Here is a 20,037-nt window from a genome sequence, read left to right as displayed (position 1 = left end):
CAATACAATAGGACCAGAGAGGAAATTGCAAATCAAACTTCCCCTTAAATTGATCTTAAAAATTCCTTTATTTGTAGAAAGACCACAACACAAATACTTCTTAGGGTAACTGCAAGATGCTTATAATTCTGAAAATCACACTATTTAAGTGCACTGAAAATAATTTTTGAACACAAAAAACCCTCTCTAATCTTGGATATGATCAAAGAATGTCTGGTATTTCCCCTCTTTTCTGAACAGCATACATTATATACTTCATTAAACCACATTTTCTATTTTTCTATTTAGTATTTGATAATATAATCTTCTGTGAATCATTTATACCAGTCTTTCTGGCAGTTTTCTCATTTCTGTTCCAAGGGGCTATACTCACTGCTGTTACTGCACAGAAAAGTAGGTCAGACTGTGCATTCTGCCATTAATAAATATCAGCTTAAAGGCTGCCAATTCACTTACTAGTAGCCAAATAGTGTACAAATAATAAGGGTCAAAAGCATTTATGTCTACAATGACTAAAATTGATGGCAAGGACACGTCAATCCCAATCATTAAGCAGTTTCTACAATCTGGAAGAAAACAGGGTAAAATCCTTTGAGAGAGGAATGGAATGATACTCCCATGTACTCAGAGACTGAGATAATTATAAAACCATGACTTGTCTTCCAGAAGTCATTAAAAAGTTAGAGCTCTGTTTGCCTGAGGTACTGCAGGGGCCAATTTCACTAAGAATAAGCCTTCCACTGCTGAAGTGTCAGGATGTCATTTACAGTTTAGTACTAGTAGACTATCACATCATCAGATCCTTTCTGGTTGATTACACAGCTTGCAGACAGTGCCTGTCAGAATCAGGGATCAGGCTGGGCCATATGCAGGACTTAGTCTAACCTTGATGCCAGTTTCCTGACCCAGAAATATTGGTCCCTGCTTGCCCTGGGCTATAGGAAGCCAGGAACAGGAACAGCACATTCAGTAGCCAGTGCTGCTAAACAGCCTGTGCTTGCAAAAACCAGCAGTGAATGAGGACAGAAAGTTGTGTTACAAAAGACAGGAAAAAGTCCAGGAGGGAAAGGATATCCCAAGGAGCCTGAGGAATCCATCCCACACTTGCTGGGAGTCTTCTTCACTTGTAGAAAGCAATGCAGCATTGGGAATGTTTCCTTGGCAAGCAGACAGGCAGCACAGTACCTCAAAAGTGCCTGCTTCAACTCCATCACCAAATTAGTTTGGTAAGAAGAGAAGCCACATTTCTAGGCATTTTGCACTGGATAAGACTATTCAGTGACAGAAAAGGATTTTCTGTTTCTTGAATTACAGTTTATTTTCTCTAGAAATCTTAATTCTCAATTAACCTTGGAAAAATAAAGGAGTCATCTGCCTCTGTGAAGCTAGACACACAGCAAAGCACATTACTACCACAAAAGATTTTGCAAGATAAAATTAATCTAAAAAATTTGCACTGGTTTTCCAGCATTAAATTTTGTTTGATTTCTTAACCCAAAATCAAAGTTCCTAAGCAGTAAATGGAATGGTTAGATTTAAAAGAAGAAGAAAACAAGACTGGAGAAAGCAATTAATAATTTAGAGCTTTGATTGAAGTGGGTATACAGCATCTTGCTTCCATATTTTATGTACATTTTTTTAAACATTTAAAACTTTGGAATGAGAAAATAAGACAAGTGTGATTCAGAGACTGCAGCAGCACTTACGAACAGCTGCTTCTCTCAAACATTTATTCAGTAACATCCTGTATCTGATTCACAAAACCAAGTATGTATTTTATCTTTATACCACATTTGAAACTGTAAAACACTAATCTATAGATGCAGTGTAACTCAGTTCTGTACACATTAAAGTGTTTTACAGTTGTGACAAGTGTTCTATCCTTGTCTGCAATAGTCCTTTGGAGAAAAAAACAAAGCCAACCACTGCTTGCAACAAAAACTACCTCTCTGCTAGACAGAGCAGTGATTTGCATTGATTCAGAGTGACAAAGTGGAGAATTTGCCACCAGTACTTCACTTCAGTACAAAAGAATATTTCTGGGACATTTAAGGTTGATATAAGTAGTCATTACTAACACATACATTCAGATTTATGAATGTATGATTCATTTTAACTCTGCACCAAACCACATCACTGTCCACCCACTATGCAAGCTAATATTTGCTACCCTTTAAAGTAAGGCCAGAAAATCACTGCTTTTGAAGTGTGTATGACTACAAATTGATCTAGTCTTTCTCCTTTACAAACTTCCAGCTTACTTGCCAACTCACAAATAGTAACTGAAGAGTGAAGACTACTTCTGGAGAAGTTGTATGTCCAGATCCTTTTTAGCAAAGAAAGAGTACATCTTGACAAGAACATCTATTCAAGTTGCTATGTATCAAGTAGTGTTTAATCTTTAACTGAAAACACAATCTTATCTAATAATTCCATCTTCACCATAGACCTTTTGTTTTCAACTTAAAGCCGTGGTTTACATTTCAAGGCACAAAACGTAGGCACTATATGGAGAGATATCCAGTCATACTTTAAATAGCCTTCAGTTTCAAAAGCAGAGAATGGCAGCTGCCTCTGAAAGTCTGAGAAGGAAATTTAATGAAATCTGAGAAATGTACAGCAGTACTGCTGGCTAAAATTCAGAGGCCAGCTTCACTCCAGCTTCCAGATTTTAAACTTTTCTGAAAGTAATCAGGATTTCAGAACAGGAAAAAATGTGGTGTTTGAAAAATGCAGCATGAAAATACAAATTTGCCTGACCAAATCCTTTGCTACTTTAACAGCCAATGTACAGACATGGCATTTAACTAGCATTTGACAACAGCCAGATGCAATGTTCCAAATAAATCCTATGATCCTCTTGGAGATCACACTGAGCAAAGAGCTCAAATCCAGCTGACCAAATCTTGGGCTTCAGCTTCCTTCTGCCCCCACCCCACCTTTTTTTTCCCCTGTCAGCTTCTCTCTCCATATTTCTGTTGCTTCTGATCCCCTGATGACACTGTGCCATACCTAAAAGGTGTGAATTCATTCTGCCTCTAAACTGCCATGAATTAAGCAGCTTCTTATCCTCCTGTAATTCCATTCAACTGATGTTACATAGAGTCAAGAACATCAATTAAGCATAAATCAATCTCATCCTCCAGGAAAAATCTTTCATGATCATTAACATCTTTAATAATTGGATGTCATGCCATGTTTTTCTGTTCCATGCTGAAGGTAGTTGTGGACAGATCCCAGTCATATACTCCTGCTCCAAGAACAAAGATGTGGTTTATGAGCTCCCATAACTATACTGTGAATGTCTTGTTGTCCTCTTGAACTGTGCTGTAGTCACCTATTTTCTTCTGAATCAGGCAAATCACTCACCAGGTGGCAATATTTCCTCCCTTTCCCTTCACTGAAGTAGTCAGGAAATGCTTATTGCTCACTCCAGTGTCCCACTGCAGCTTCAGAATTTCCTTCTTCAGAATTACAAATTCAAGCTGCATTTTTGGACAGGGATCCCTGAGCAAGAGCATTATGCTTAGAATTAAAATCAGTGACACATAAAAATGGATCAAAACTAAACATACTCAACCAATTTCTATTCACTGGATAATATCAGCACAGTTAGTATTTTCACTAAAAGCATCTGTCACAGCACTTCCAAATTTTCACATTTCCTTCACACATGCAACTCCAAATCACAAACTGCCAGGAAAACAAAACACAAGAGAATAAAAAACCAGAAAGGATCTTCACATCTGGGGTTGTCAATAATATTTCTGTCAAACTACAAATAACTACTGATTTTGCCTTACCCAACACATGGAGTGGATAACTAGTAATGCAATTTAGAGACATACCTAAGGAGGAAGACATGAGAACAACTATATTCTTTGCATGCAGTATACTGAAGCCAATTTGTATTTTCTGAGTACAGATATGTGGACGCAGCAGCTGGGGGAAAGAATTCCATTTACACTTCATGTTACTGGTATTCTTCATATCCTAGGCTGATTTTTCAGTAGCTTCAGCTATTGAAGTTCAGTGTACTCACTGTATATCAGATTTATTTCCTCATCTTTTCTAGGGGAAGAACAATCAGTCTGTAAGCTTCATAAACTTCAGGTTTTCATAAACACACTCCCTTTTTTAAACACACAGGAAGTTACTTGGGGGGAAAAGACAACTGCTGCTGCCAGACAGGGGTTGTGAGATGACAATACTGGCAAAATTAACAGAATGGAACTAGATTAGAGAGAAGCTATTTTTGATTAGGTGTTTTAAAACAAATTCATTTACACATTTAATTCCAGTATTCTGTAGCCAGCAGGAAGAAAACAGACATTTTGTGGTGTATAAGCACTTAACTGAATCAACTAACAAAAGATGGAACTCTAGGCATGGGAATAACACAGTTGAAAGTTGTGTATTTCTTTTCCTGCTCCTAAACCCCTTCCTTGTTTGTAAAATCCTACTCAAATGTAACTGTTTGGCTATAGGAATGAAAGGGATCAAATTAGAAGACTTTTACTTTCTTTTTTCAAAAAAATATAATGTCCCTCCTAAAATACTGATTTGAAATTGCAGGAAAACATTCAAAATACTACACCTGCAACACTTGCTCATTACTTAAAGCTCAAATAAACCACTTACAACTTTGCAAAGTCCTTGCTGAGTCCTTCTCCCCTGTGGTTAACCCTGTTCCCTGCACACAGTCATCAGCAGTGCAGCAGACAGGCTGCCTTCAAAGTGCTGAAATGCTTACAGTCTATTCCTGCTGCTGGCTTTCATCCTCAGAGTTGTTAGCTATTCCTTCTGTTGTTTACACTAAATATTCATTAGTAAGACACGATATGTTTTTTTATCTTAATATGCCAAAAATGAGGGAAAACATCCAGATACAGATAAAAGATGGAATTAGCAGAAGCTGAATTAAAAAACCAGTGTGCCAGGCAGAATAGGGAAGGGGAGGAGGTGGTGGGTGAGACAAAAAATCACCACAGAAAAGAATTCAATAAAACATGGTTTAGCAGAGCCCCCAGATCCCCTTTCTTTTATCCTAGCACATGCCTTTTGCTTCGAGTGGTTCTCAAGGAATTACAGTACCATAGTTTTACAGAAGCAAGTTTCAAGCATGACACTTCCTCAAGAGGTACCTACTTTCAGGTTAGTGCAAATCTAATCTTCCTCTGTTGTACTGAATTACACCTAAGAAAAAAGGCAGTAGCTCAGACAGCAGTGCCCAAATCAAGCTTCTCTACTGTGTAAGCAACACAGGGCTGTGTACATAAGGACTGATGTTAACTATAGGATCACTTTCTGCCAAAGCATCTTTGCCCTCCTCTTGTCAGCTTACAGCTTCCCTTTCAGGGCTGATTCAGTCAACTTCTCCCACAACTTTCTAGAGAATTTCCTTCCTTTTGGTGGAGGTAGACACTTCAGTCCTCCTTTTGTGAGGCCACAGCAACTCAAGTTCTGGTGTCTGGGTGAAGAGCAGCATTTAAAGCTAGCCAGCTGTTTTGAACACTATTAGTGAAAAAAAAGGTGTAAAAATCCCACCTCCAATGTAGAAACCACACTGCAAGTCCTGATACCTCCCTCCACAACAGAGGTGATAGGCCTTGTAATCATTCTTTGCTTAATGTCTCAACTTCTTAGCCAAGCACCCATAGAACAAAAATTTTATCACAGTCTTCTGTTAAAAAGAATTTCCAACTTTAGGTACCAGACTGCTGAGATTTTCAACATGAACAGACAGCTGAGGTCTGGCTAAGTAATAAGGCATTAAAATGGATTCAGCTTGATTTAAGTACTTTTCCCTCACCAGTCTTCCTTACACAGATGCTAAATGAACAAAGTCACCATAAACCTCATCTACAGTAAAGTGGAAAGGGGAGACAACAGCTAATTTGTATTCATTTGTGCTATTATTACAGTAGTGCTCATCAAACACCAGTACACCAGACATTAGCCTCTAAAATTAAATTACTATATTGTTTTCTATAAGACAGATTGCAAAAGAAACCAGAAATAATTCAAGGAAGCCTAGTGAGCTGGTCATTCAAGAAACCCTTCTGGATTGACAGCTCACATACTCAGATCACACCCCATCTCAGTACATGACTATTTGTCTAAGAGCCAAGGTGCATGGTCAGGATGACTTCTGAATGATTGCAGGCTGCAGATTCCAATGGTGGATCAAGAAGTTGTGACAGAGGAAATGGCTTCAGGTTGTGCCAGGAGAGGTTTAGACTGCTTATTAGGAAAAATTTAGTTATTGAAAGGGTTGTCCAGCACTGAACAGGCTGCCCAGGGACGTGATCAATCACCAGCACATATTTAAAAGATGTGTAGGTGTGGTAGGGACGTGGTTTAGTGATGGACTTGGCAGAGCTGGGAATAAAGGCTGGGCTTGATCTTAAAGGTCTTTTCTGACTGTAATGTGCAGGATGTGTCATGCATTTGTCTAGAACAGTCTGAAGGACTTAAGAAGAGACAATTCTTTGGTAAGAGGGAAGGCTGTTGACTGTGCTGAGAAGAAACAATTCTTTGATCCAGAGGTACAAACTTTGGGTGGTGACTTCACTATAACTTCTGTATAGTTCTTCCTTCCTCTCTCTTTTCTCTTCTACAATTATAATTTTAAGGGACTGGTCCCACAGGGAGTGGTCTCCCTGTTGTTAAACTTGTTAAACTTTCTAAAGGACTGCCTAGTGCCTATGGATAACAGCCTGCATATGGCCTGGGGCTTGAGGAGAGGTGGGCAGGGGTCTGCTCGAGTTGTTCAATCCCATACACCTCACCCACTCTTACTCATCAATGATTGAGCAAAACAGGCCTATAACAGAAGCTGTGATGGTGGGCTTCTCTGGGGGTATTTTTCCACCGACACCAACCGTCCCTTGGTATGCTGACCCAGTGCTGGATCCAGGACTGCTAATTATATCTTAACTTGTCTTTCTCTTTCACTTTCTAACTTTAACTTCTCTTTCTCTTTCGCTTTCTCATTTCTCTTTCTATTTCTCTACAAAACTACGTTTTGTAGTTACCTTTTTAATGACTACCAGTTCTGTTAAATAAAGCTGTGTAATTGCACCTGATACTGTGTTATCTTTACTTTGTCCTGGTGGAATCCAACAAGAACCTTCCCGTTTCCAGCCTTTAGAACGTGACACCAACCGAAACCACCCAATGAGTCTGTTACACTTTCTAGATGACTGAAAAGTGGCGGATTTTCTGTTACCTGTCCCCACTTCCAGGTTAGCTGACAGGAGAACCTGCTTTTCTATGTGCGTGCTGCCATGCAGTGGGAGGAAAACAAAGGGAAAAAACCCCAAACTTTTTGCTCACGCCGCCTGTCCAGGGAGCCCGCAGTCCCGTGCTGAGGGCTGGGGTGCACACTCTGGTCACGCCGCGGAGAAAAACTCCCGCCCGCGAACCCCCAGTGCCATCGGGTCCCCCTCCTCGCCTGGAACTGCAAAATACACGCCACCGGGTCGCAGGGTGTGTGTGTGTGCGTGTATGTGTGTGTGTGTGTGTGTGTGTGTGGTGTGTGTGTGTGTGAGTGTGTGTGTGTGTGTGTGTACAAGGCAGCACGCAGGCCCGGTACGACCCCTGCCCTCTGGGGGTCTCTGGCTGCAAGGGGGCCGCTCCCCCCAGCCCAGCCCAGCCCGTTGCCAACCACAGATAGCGGCGCAGCCCCGACCCAGCGGACGGGCGTGGCGGCCCGGAGGCGGCCCCAGCGCCGACAAACATCAGATAACACAGCCGCCCCTCGGCCCCGTCCCGGCGGGTGCGGGCGGCCAGAGCACACCCCCCCCAGGCTCCGCTCTCCCAGTAGTGGCGGCGGCGCCCACCCCCGTCCCACGGGAGCCCGTCGGCACCCCCCGACCGCCACGGAGGCACTCACGCAGGCAGAGCTGGGTGACATAGGCGTAGTAGGACCAGCAGAGGATGCTGGAGATGAAGAGCACCGGCACCCAGTAGAGCAGCCGCTGGCAGCGGCGCCGCACGCTGCCCCAAGCGCCAACCGCCTCTCCTGGCGGCGGCGGCGGCGCCATCTTCCCGCACCGCATCCCGGCCGCTCACGCCGGGGGCCGGGGGGCCCGGCCGCGCACCCCTCCGGAGCCCGCCCCGATCCCTCCCTCCCGCGCTGACAGGGCTCTCCAGCAGGACCGCTCCTCCCACCGCTTCCCCGCCGCTCCCCTCGACAGGGCCGGGGCAGGGCGGGGCGGGGGGGGAAGAGGCGGGAAGAACTGGAGGCGAGAGCGCAGCGTCCCCGCGGGGTCCGTCTGGCTCCGGCCGTCTCGTCCTGGCGGGGCAGAGGACGTTCCTGTCGCCTCCCGTGGGTAATAAGAAGAAGCACTCCCTTAAAGTTTGGAGCTGGGCCCCGGGACAGCTCAGCTCAGGTTATGAGGAAATGAAATACGGTTCTCGGGGATCCGGCACACGCAGGAGGAGGCTTTGGGTGTTCGGTGGCTGGAGGCGCCAATGCCGTCTCGTCCCGTTGAACTCCCGGTGCCCAGCGCAGCTTCCTCCGGCCCATCTGGAGGGTGGTAATGCCCTCAACTGCCCTTGTAAATACTTTAGAACACATGGTTAGGAAAAGCACTGCCTCCATTGCAAATAATGTTTTGGAGTCGAGCATCACGGACAACGTGTTGCAGGCGGCCGTGCCACAGCGGGCGAGAGGCTGTGGGAGGCTCCGGTGGCCGGTCCTGCGCTTGGTGGGTGTTGGGCCAAGAGAAGGTGGTGTAGGGTTGTGCTGACTCACTCTTTCCCGAAAAGGCTTTACATTATGGCCATCATAATGAAATGCCTTTGAAATGCCATAGTAAATCCAGCCTGCGTTGCAGTATGCGCACACAAATCGTTGCTGAATTATCCTCCCAGAATTAGAAATGCCAAGCACAGCCTGTAGTATTCCTGCAGTCTGCTAGAGTCTCTCAGAGCATTGATAGCACAGTGGGTAGGAAGGGCTGGTTTATTAAAATGTGTTTGCACTTGGAAAAAAGGCTTCTAATAATGTCTCACATGGGAGGCTATGCGTGAAGCTAGGTAATTATGACCTGGAAGGCATACAACTGCCATTGATTAGGAAACAGACTGTGAACGAGAAAAAAACCCACCAAAACTGAGAAAATATAACAGCAGTAAGTGTGCTGTCAAGTTCCAGAGTATGAAACAGAGTTGCTATCATGTTTATTGAAGAGGCAGAAGAAGAATTTGTCCATATAGCTGCAGTGGTTTTATGTAATGCAAAATCACTACTCCCTCATTAATGGAAGGATTAGGCTTCAGTTAGCCATGGTGAACTGGGTGAATAACCAATACAGAATGATGTACTGAGAGAAATATTATATATCCCATGGCAGAAAATCATCTTTTCCTATTCAAGAAAATGACTTCTATGTCATCGTGAGTGGCTCAGAGAAACAATCTCTGGAATATATACTTATTAAAGAAGAGGAGTGAACAAGATATTATGCCACTGAAAGACTAGAATATAATAAGAAAATATTCTGAATAATGGGGAATTATGTATTATATATTAGAAAGGCAGAAATCTAATGAATGGTACATCTAGTCAATGTTTCCTGTTTACAAGCCATAGACGTGCACTGAGATAGTTTCACAAAGTTGAAAAGATTGTCAGTTTGTTAAAGCAACAGACAAAACAAGTTCAGAATTACCATTGGTAAGCACACACTGCAAAAATTCTATTTCCAGTTAGTAATTCTTCGGTAAATGTATGACAGAGGTGGAGGTGTAAATCTTACCAAAGAGGCATTCCTTCTGGGGGCAAGAGAGGATTCAGGCCCATCAAACCATCTGGGATAATTGAAGTTCTTTTCCTCCCCCACAGGAAAAAGATTATAAAACCAAGTTTTATACCTATTGAGGAGGTGAGAATGGGTCATACATCATGTACTGATTGTTTCTTAGTAGGTGCATGTTGCTTACTAATGAAGAGAGGGGTGGAGAAAAAAAAAACAGCGCTTGCTACCAGTGTAAATTTCTACTCCACTATCAGTGAAGTCTGGCCATCTGGCCTTTGATTTTGGCTTACCAATGCAACCCCTGATCACAGAATGTTTATTCCATTTCAGAAGTTGCACCGATTGCTGGTAGGAAAACTTGCAGGTGAGCCATCCCACTTCTGACATCTGTGAAATATCTTATAAATGAATGGACCATTCCTTCCACCCCTGCTCCTTGTCAGGTGTAAGGTAAGAATACTAAATTAGCTTGCACCCTTGTCCAAGCCTGTGTGCAAAATAAATACATAAGTTGGCTTGCATCCCTTTGTAGGAGGTAGGGACACTGACCAGGCTGTGTTCTTGTTCAGTTTACAGTCACTTGTACAAGAACTAAGATGTCTGCTTTCCCATACTTATTTAGTATGCTAATAATTAAAATAATAATTATTATTACAGCATAGTCTTCACTGCAAAACCAGGGTAATTCTGGTTCAAAATTGGGCCATTTAGTGAAATAACCTGGCAAAACTCCTTTTAAATTTATTGGGACAAAAAAGCCTGACTTGACTGATCCTCCCGATTACCTTGAAGCATCATTTGGTAAGGGAGCTATAACAAATCCCTCCTGCTCTCATGCTCATGGATTCTTCCCATGGATGTGGGCTCTCCAGCTCTCTTTTATGCTCACAGTTCTTCTCTGTTCCATACACAACCCTCAGGTCTCCGGATGGGTCATCAGAAACCTCTTATTCTGTTCCTTTCTTCCTCCTCTTCACTCTGTGGCACGACCTGCAGAAATTTTTGGTAATATCTGAACAACCCAAGAGTGAGTGTATTCAAAGGAGCTTTGTGTTATGGCAGAAGTAAATCCTGGGATAATCTAAACTGTTGAGTATTCATGGACAGATCTTCTAAATTACTGTACTGGGCAGTCTTTGTATACAATGGGAGAGGTTACTTCTGGCACAGTTTATTGACACTTGTATGAAATGTTCACAAGGGATAGATAGAAAACAAAGGTAATTTACTGGCTTTTCTTCATGTCAGGAGCTGGGCTGATGGTAGCTGGTGTTTGTGGAGGAGGCTTGAGTGTTTGGCAAATTAAAACGTTTTTATTTTAAGTGGTACCACTCGGATTTTCCTGTCAGGCAAGGTATATGCAGGGTATTGCTGGTGTATTTTTTCAAAAAAGTCTCTCTTCTGGAATACATTTCTAACATTACCATGTTTGACTATTCTCTGAATCAGGTAGCATGAAGGACTTCACCAGCACCTCCGTGTAGGACTCACACAAGTACTGACAGACAAGTCCCTTTCTACCCTTTTGGCCTGAGGTTCACTAGAGAAGGGGCTGAGGTTCACTAGAGAAGACACACACCCTCTCCCACCCACTGCACTCTCCATGCTCACAGGCACAGGCACAGTTGCAGATTGCTCAGTACAGGCAAAACCTCCCTGGCTGACACCCTCACCCAGATCCCAGGCCCTCTTATCTCCTCCATGGTATCTGACTTGCCCACTGGTCCAGCTCACTGAATTTTGACAAGGTCTCTGTCCAACTGATCTCGCTGAAACAAGCATCCTCCTGCTCTGCCTATCCCTGTCAATTAGTCTGGCTGACCAGGGCTGTTCCCTGCAGTTGTCAGCAGGCATCATTTGGTTGAGTTTGAGCCTCTGCATGTTTGGCTTCCCTCCTTCTCCTTCAGATGATGTTAACAAAGCAGACAATCACTCCGTCCATGTGCCCTGACAGCTGGATCCCAGGTGGGTTCAGATATAGAAGTGGAGAGTGCAAACAGCCTCTTTCCAAAGGAAGTAATCTTGGCACAGGAGGAGGAACTACTGATTAAAAACTACTGATCAAGTCTAAGGGGCTCTGCCTTGTTGAACCAACCTCATGTCTCTAATTGCTCACATGAGAGTTCTATGATAATTAAATTATCACTGGATCATGCTGAATGTCTGTAATGCTCACTGTATATGCATAGCTGGTAAGAACATTTTGGAGCATTTTAGAGGGAAGAAACTGTATTGGGAATTCTGGTGTTTGTAAGTCATCCACCTAGAACAGCATGTCTAATGAAGTTACATGGATGTCTTGAATGTATTTTATTACAATGTGATAAACAGTTCCTGCTAATCATTCTCATAATGTAATAGCAGCAAAATAGAAGGAAAGCTCAAGAGAGGGAGGATGTTTCATATACAGCAGAGAAAAACTATTTATAGTTTACCGATAGTTTAGCACAGACTCTCTTCAAAGATCAATTTTGCATTAATGAAAATCTATAACATTTCAAAATAATAAGAATAAAACATAATATAAGCCACAAAAGTAACAAAAGTGATTATGTAAATTAACAGTGTTCCTAGTGCATACATAATTTGAATACCACAGTACTGCAGTGACAGAGATTTGTCATGGAATTACTTTCATGTTCATTTAGGCTCCTGCAGATTTAATATCCAAGGCTGGCCATAAGATGTTCACATTCCTAGACTATGATGAGTAGCTGGAAATACTGTGTGTGTACCTAGCTCACCTCAGCTATAAAATTACTCTGAACTCTTAAGACTGTAATTACAACTGAGTGTGGAAAAATAAAGACTTCATATTATTAGACCATTTTAAGATGTCACAGATTTACTGCACTAGAACAGTTAGAAAACAATAAAGCATGACTCATTTTATAATCTCATAGTAATTTTATGATCATTTAAGCACAGCATTTCTTGAATTATTTGGCCAATTAAAAAAAATCTCAAGCTAAGTGTATGCAGAATACAGTGAATGATAAATAAATGCACGTGCAAAGTGCTCTTAGTTTAAGATTATTTTTTCAGAGAATCTGACTGCGAATTTACAGTTTATAGACTCTGAACATCTCCTGTATGTAAGCAACCTGACATGGTGGAATACTTTCTTCCTCACCACGTGTTCCACATATTCAGTGGAGCAGCAAAAGGAAGAGAGACAACAGGAGACAGGAGTATACATTTTTTGCCTTCAGACAAGAGCAATGCACAGACCAGCAGCTAGAAGCAGGAACGCCTGTAGATACAGCTATACAGACACACAGCACTTACTAAGTGAACCAGTGGTTCTACAGGGATGCTCTCTGACCTTGACTGTTGCTTCTCTAATGTTTGGGTCTTAAGAGTATATTACCAGACATAGAAAAATCTCCCTGCAATGTCTCTGGCCTATGATACCACTTTAAAAATGTACATTGCATCCCAGCTGGAGTCAAGTACCATCTGTGTACACTTCTGGCTCCCAGCTACATGACACAAGCAGCTTATTAGCCTTTCCAGTCCCAGTCTAGCTCAGATCTATTTGAACTGAGTGGTTTGCTCAGATGTATTCATTCTCCTGTTCTCCCTTCATCCTAGGCTAGGCACTTAATTACTTGCAACTGTTTGAATACCCAAACCTAACTGCTGCCACTTTTTTTTTTTTTTTTTTTTTTTTCCACTTTTAGGTCCTTTTCAAGTAATGAAATCCTTCCTGGAATTTATTGGTTGCTACTCTTGGATTGCTACACTTTATTTGTCAGAGTCTGCCTTCAGTGGAGTTTGTTTAAATTCATATTTGGGCTTATTATTCACCTACTCTAGTGTCACTTGCAGCAGTAAAACAAGCATAATTTTTTTTTCATTGCATAATTTTCCCCTGATGTATTAATCTTGGAGTTTTCATCCAGTGGTTTCTGCCCTTTGGAGCAGAAGTTATGCCGCTTAATGGTTGACAATAAAAGCATGCATCTAAATGTAAAACTACCAATCTGACAGCTTGATTTTTAAATTTTTTTTTTAAACAGGCAATTATACTCAGTTTTATACAGGTAGTGCTCTGAAGTTCCTTGACAGGGCTAAACAACTCAGCACCTTGGTCATACCTCCAGATCTGATCCTTGTCCAGGGATGAGATACCTTCCCATGTTCATACTTTCTACTGCCAGGGTTTCTCAGAATACCTCTCTGCACAAAATGCAGTGGCAGCCAAAATTTCTTTCTTTCCACTTCCCATGGAAGTGTTTGATTTGGTACCACGTAGGCCAGTTTGGGCAATTTGTCCACAGTCTTTATAAAATGATACAGAAAAAGATTTACAGAATGAGAGAAAGTAGATGCTTTGGCAGCCTCTCAAGGCATCTGCCCAAATCTGGGGTTTCTGGATGCCAGTCCCTGGTCCTTGTACAAGGTATTCTTGAGCAGTTTCCAAGTGCAAGGATATAATCTCTCTATAAGTTACAAGTTATGTTATCTCAGGCAAAAAGTATAATTTGACAGCAAGTAGCACAGCAGCTCAAGTCTTTCTGAATCCAGCTTGCCTTTATCTCCTCTGCTTCAGGCAATATATCCCCAGCCCCTCTCATACGCAGTCCCTGGCACTTTTGTAACAGGGAGCTCTTTTCATCCATTCACACATGGGTGGGTTTTCTAACTGAGCCATCTCACCCCCTGTCACACACGTGCTCCTGGGCATGGAAGTGCATGCATGAGAATGCACAGCTCCCAGGGCAACACCTTACTACATCCCCCTACTCAGCACTGCCTGGTGAACTACTTTAGCTGCTTTCCCGATTTTAAACAGTTTGTGGCATTTCTGGATCCCAAGCAATTCTCTGCACATATTTGTTAGACTTCATGAAGATTTTTACAGAACACTCCTAGCTAACAATAATGTTCCTCTATGGGAGGAATTATCTGAGTCAAACTGATGACAAAAATCAGCGTCACCCATTCAAGATTAAAGCATGGCCCCATGGATTTTACTCTGTGTATTGAAAAAAGAACATAATCAATCCAAGGGCACCATCTGCTGACAGGTTGAGGGTGCCATATGCTTTCATGAATTTTTGCATACAGGGAAAAATACTGTACACTCAGACCTAACATACATTAGAAAATATTCTTCTTAGTTTTGGCTTGATTTGATGGCAGTCTGGTATTACAACTACTTAGTTTTTTTTAATTTTATTGTTTTGAATAGTGAACTTTTACTCTGATTTTTTTCCTTCTGCAAGTAGTAATCTGTAGTTCTTTTCCTAGAAATTGTCTTGAAATTGTCCTGTGGGACAAGAGACTAACACATCATTACATAAAGAATATTATGCCATGTTGAATAAAAGCAAAATTCCTCTGGATTTTTTTCCTTGTTTCAAAGCATCCCTGCCCTGACATTTAGTTGGGAAAAAAAGGTGCAAAAATAGCTATAGAAAATGAGGCAGCACGACCAACACTATGTTGCAATTCAACCTTTAATAGTGTTTCTTTTTCTTCAGGCAGGTAACTTTGTTCCCTGTCACACAATACTCACATTTGTAGTGGAAGCAATTTGTATCCACTTACTGCCAACACCTGCAAGGAGGAAAACTGCCAGGGAGATTTTAAATACCAAAGCTCAGACATAAGATAGCATCACAAAGCTACCCAGGGCCCCAGGTTCAATAGTTACAATTTTATCACAATTTACAGCTGGTCTGGACTTCAGTGGCAGTTCCCAAGCATCCACTGATTACCTCCATGTATTATTACAGTTTTTCTTCACTTACTGAAGAGAACAAGTGCTGGTTTTACAAAGAGCCTTCATTTATACAACTACCACTTATTACAGTGCAGCAAACACAGTTTTTTTTCTGCTGCCAGAAATCTGATGGATTTTGAATAAGGTTTTATGGAGCACAGTGAGTGCTGCCTAACCAAGGGGTGCCACTGTAGCAGATGGCATGTCCCATTAGCCTGCCTTCTTTTCACCTGGCTGTCCTTGCACGTCCAGCTCTTTTATACAGAATTCTGTGGAAGAAAAACAAAGCTCTCTGAAGAAACAACCGAAAGAAGGAAAAAGGTGTATTTTTTGTGATAGTGAGATGCTCCAATTCAAAACACTTGTACATCCATGTTACACAAAATACAGATTTTTTTGTGTCAAAAGAATCTGAATCATATTCACTGCAAAGAAAGTTTCAAGTGCATTTATTTTGAGATAAACAGGATTATATGCATATATTCACATTTATATTAAATAACTTACTATTAAATATGAGAAAAATACTCTTAAAACCTAATCTGACACTTTCACATTCTATTTTATAATAAGTGACTATAGTTAGGAAATACATAGAAAAATGATAAAGTTGTCTCAAGCCAGCCATAAAAGCAAAGTGCACTATTGCCTAGGGCAGTGGAGGAGCAAAATGATGATGGAGCTGCTGCTCTCTCCAAGGAGAGGGTCACTGTGAATGGGCAGTGGTGAATGAAGAGGAAGGAGGGGAACCCCTTCAGTAACTCCCTATCCTTTCTTCCCATTTTCTGTCCTTCATCACTGAAGTAGTAAATTGGGTTTTGCTTATGCTGACAAGAAGCAGTGAGACAGTTCTGTGTACCAAGATGATACATTGGATACAATTAATGCCCTAAATGATCACACAGGCACTTAAGCTTACCCATGTTCTGCTGTGTCTTTGTCCCAATTGATTGGATTTTCTTGTTAGTTTAAGGATGCCAAGGTGGAAATCTGGTAAGTATTCATCATGAAATGTTTACTAAAGTAGCATCCTTCAAATGTTTTCTGAACTGTTAAGCCACACCTAGCACATTCTTTCCCCCAAGATTCCCAGAGTAGAATTTCTTAAAAAACAACTTCCTTTTCATTTTGTTTTGATTTTTTAGAAGAGGTATATCTTATTAGAAATTAAATATTTCTAAATTTAGGTGTACTTACAGGAATGCTGTACATCTTTTAATATGTAATGTAAAACAGTATTTGAGCAACACGTGCACTAAATGCAATTTTAAGAAGTGTGTTTACAGGTATTTGGAGTAATAAAAGATTAAAAGTGATTGTTTTGGTTCTATTTTAATTTTCGGACTTCACCAAACATTTGATTTCTGTTAACAATATATTGATACTAGTTTTAGTGTGTGTGTATTCAGCTCCAAATCTTTCAGGGCAGTTTGTTCCTAAATCAATACAAACTTATTTAATGTCCAAGCATGGAGACACCGTGCTCCGTTTTGTTTAGGTTTAATTCACAGTGCCTAATAATCACCTTGAAAGGGAGTATGGAAAAACCACTGTTGCTGAGTAGCAAAGAAAAAAATTTGAGGAGAACCAAACATAACAATGTCCTTATCACTGCTTCAGTAACACCTAAATCTACAGCTTGAAAGGGCATAGCAGGTACTGATGGCCTGTAGTCTCCATAACCTTTGTAAGGTCTAATTTATGTCTAATAGTTGATGTGTAATATTAACATAATATTATTTAGTGAGTGTTGCTCTGTAGTGCTGCATGCATTCATGCTCTGCTTTGCCTTTTTGTTTGGCACAAACACAAGTTATTTATGTATTTCTCAGAGACTGCATTCCAGAGTAGCAAATTAAACAACTATAATTTCTACTTGGAGCCACATCTTATTTCATATAAAAGTGCACTATTCACAAGAAAAACATGAAATTTTACTCTACTAGAGATATAACAGTGAATTTACAGCTATATCAATAAATTTTATAATAAATATTAAAATTGTGTTAATAAACATGAATTAGAATATTTTTACTTTTTTTTTTCCCAACATACTGCTTTTAAGACATCTTAAAATCTGAACTATTTTTTTAAAGGATAAATTAATAAAGATAATGGTAAGACTTGGAAAATCTGGACATTATACCATACAGTATAATAGACCATACAGTACCTTTCCTGGTAAATACCTATCATTCACATTATAACCACAAAAGCTTTACTCTTTTTAAGGTAACAACTTTGTTAGCCTCTAAGAGTTTAATCTATACATTCAACTCATCTATATTTGTTATGCTACTTAGTGTATTCTCATTCCCAGTTTAGCACCAACTTTCAACAGCGTTCTTCTGAAAGCAAATTCACAGTTTAAGCTGATGTGGGACAGTTTCTTTTAATTGCCATAACATTTACCTACCCAGGTGTAAAACTTATTTTTGTTTTCTTTTAAATGCACAAACATATCTCAAAATAAAAAAAAAGTAATATTAAAAATGCATTTCTTAAAAAAGACTTCTGCCAATCAGGTGACAGTTTGTTGTTTAAATAAAACCATACTTAAAAGCTGTTTTAAGAACTGATCACTACATGAAGTGGAAAAGAAGTCCTGTGTTTCCTACTGCAGATGAAGATTCTCCAAAATGCTCTCTCCCTTATTCTCTCTCCTTTCTTTATCAGGGAGGGGAGGGGGGTAACAGAGAGCATCTGTTATTCAGTTCAATTGCTGGGCCACTGCTAAAGCGTGACACCTGGGTTAGTTTGTTCTTCATTAAAATTCACAGGAAGAAATAGTTCTAGTCAGTTCTAGTCAGATAATCCTTCTGTCTGCATTTATCTCAGCATATCTTGCCTCCGAAATTGCTTCCACAGATCTCTTAGGTGTTCACTGGTTACAGTCATCACACAAGAGTAATATTCCTTCAAACCATACTTTGGAGTCTCCTGTGAAATTGAAAACATAGAATTAGAGAAAGATATTGTTCACTAAATTGCTTAATACTACATTCAATTTTACTCAGACTCATACAGACTAGATACATATTTTAATACTTCAATCATCAAAGATCAAACACTTCCATGATTCAGAAGTACTTCTGTATAGTAAGGGTTATAAATCCATACACAGATTAACTATTCAGAATGCATCCTCACCTCACAGCACACAGCATTCAACAAATAGCCTGTCTATATTAAAAACTGTAAGAAAGGATTTCCTCTTTATTCAGGTATCTCCTGCTCTCTAGTTTTGCTTCTTGCTTCTTCATGTCTTCACTGTACTAAAAAAATCATCCCTAACACCAAATAAAAAGCATAGAAAATTACTGATCTTCATGAAACTGAGGCATTAAAAGAAGCCAAGCATAAAACAGGCAGATTATATGAAAGCTTCTTTATGCTAGGATACCTCAGTCCTAAACTGCACTGTAATTCATTGATTTGAATAAGCCACTGAATGGAGAGGAGTATTGGCTGGCCTGGGAGATCCACTGGACTCTATGCTGCCTGTAGTTACCACTGCATCTTATTAGTTCTTCTGCTTTTCCAACTTATTAAGCCCATTTTGATAGTAAGTGCAGAAAGATGGAGAGGGGCTAAATATTCATTCAGCTGGGCAAAGAGGGTAATAAGGAACAGGAACTGTAATAGTAGACAGGAAGCATTCCCAAGTAACTTTAAATTTTAATCTCTGTCTTAGAAATTAAATCCAGTATCTGAAGGCAAATGGCTACAATGTCAAAGTGAGAGATTGTCTGATAGCTTGTTCTGCTAGAACTGAAGGAAGAAGTTAAAAATATTGTGATGTTGGGAGTGTGTTAAACCAACCATCAGAGAGTGAAGCCTACATTTTATTTTTTCTTACTACTCACCTTGTATGATTAAAAAGCACAGAACATTATGCAGAAGTTATAAATATTCAGAAAACAAATCCATGGTAGTATATAATCCAGACTTAAAATGAAAATATTAGAAACAATACTTACATGAACATATAATTTAGTCAACTTTATGAAAAAAATGTGTAACTTGCAAAATGCATTGCATTATTTAAGGAAAGCACATGAGTTGATTAAGCAGTGCGTTGGGATATGCATTTACTTCATGAAACAGGTTCAAAGAAATGTTAATGAAAATCAGTAAAAGAAACACTGAAGTACTTTAACATTTGCATTGCTGTTGTATCTGCTCTCAGTTCTCTATGGAACAAGTCCATAGAAAGAACATTTTGTCCTCATACTCTTTCAACACTTTCACATTTCACTGGAATATTTGCCTCCTTTTGTACCCAGGTATGTTTCTAAGGTCCTAGTCAGTCAAACAACTAATTTTCTGTTACTTTTGTAGGATGAGTCATTTGTGCCTATCATAGTTCCCAGATGATTTACTTTAGTTGCTTTAAGAAGAGGTAAGAAACAGTTTCTTCAACTGGGAAGAAACAACTTTAGTTCCTAATTTAAAACTATCTCTTATGATAGATGCATTCAACTGCTGAATGTTAGGAAAGTTTTTCAAAATACTAAAAGCTTTCAAAATATTAACTAT

At 40.3% G+C, this 20,037-nt stretch overlaps 2 protein-coding genes and 1 long non-coding RNA gene across 4 annotated transcripts in view; 1 reads left to right on the top strand and 2 right to left on the bottom strand.

The window, feature by feature from the left end:
• The window catches only part of ZDHHC2 (zinc finger DHHC-type containing 2), a 36,019-nt gene extending 27,930 nt beyond the window's left edge, over positions 1 to 8,089 (bottom strand). The window contains exon 1 of the mRNA XM_030449985.1: positions 7,898 to 8,089. Within this exon, the coding sequence (XP_030305845.1) occupies positions 7,898 to 8,063 (166 nt within the window). The 5' untranslated portion in view covers positions 8,064 to 8,089. The remainder of the gene's footprint in view (positions 1 to 7,897) is intronic.
• A 172-nt stretch (positions 8,090 to 8,261) lies between these two features.
• Positions 8,262 to 13,543, top strand: LOC115598292. Its single transcript, XR_003987552.1, has 3 exons — positions 8,262 to 8,336; positions 10,098 to 10,217; positions 13,451 to 13,543. It is a non-coding gene; the product is annotated as an uncharacterized LOC115598292 (long non-coding RNA).
• A 2,387-nt stretch (positions 13,544 to 15,930) lies between these two features.
• The window catches only part of MICU3 (mitochondrial calcium uptake family member 3), a 47,105-nt gene continuing 42,998 nt past the window's right edge, over positions 15,931 to 20,037 (bottom strand). For both annotated transcript variants that reach the window (XM_030449907.1, XM_030449906.1), the window contains one exon: positions 15,931 to 18,438. The gene's annotated coding sequence lies outside the window, so the exon portion shown is untranslated. The remainder of the gene's footprint in view (positions 18,439 to 20,037) is intronic.

This window comes from Calypte anna, chromosome 4A (genome assembly GCF_003957555.1).
Source record: "Calypte anna isolate BGI_N300 chromosome 4A, bCalAnn1_v1.p, whole genome shotgun sequence".
NCBI lineage: Eukaryota > Metazoa > Chordata > Aves > Apodiformes > Trochilidae > Calypte > Calypte anna.
Note: the sequence above shows the minus strand (reverse complement) of the source record. Positions and strands in the feature narration are given on the sequence as shown.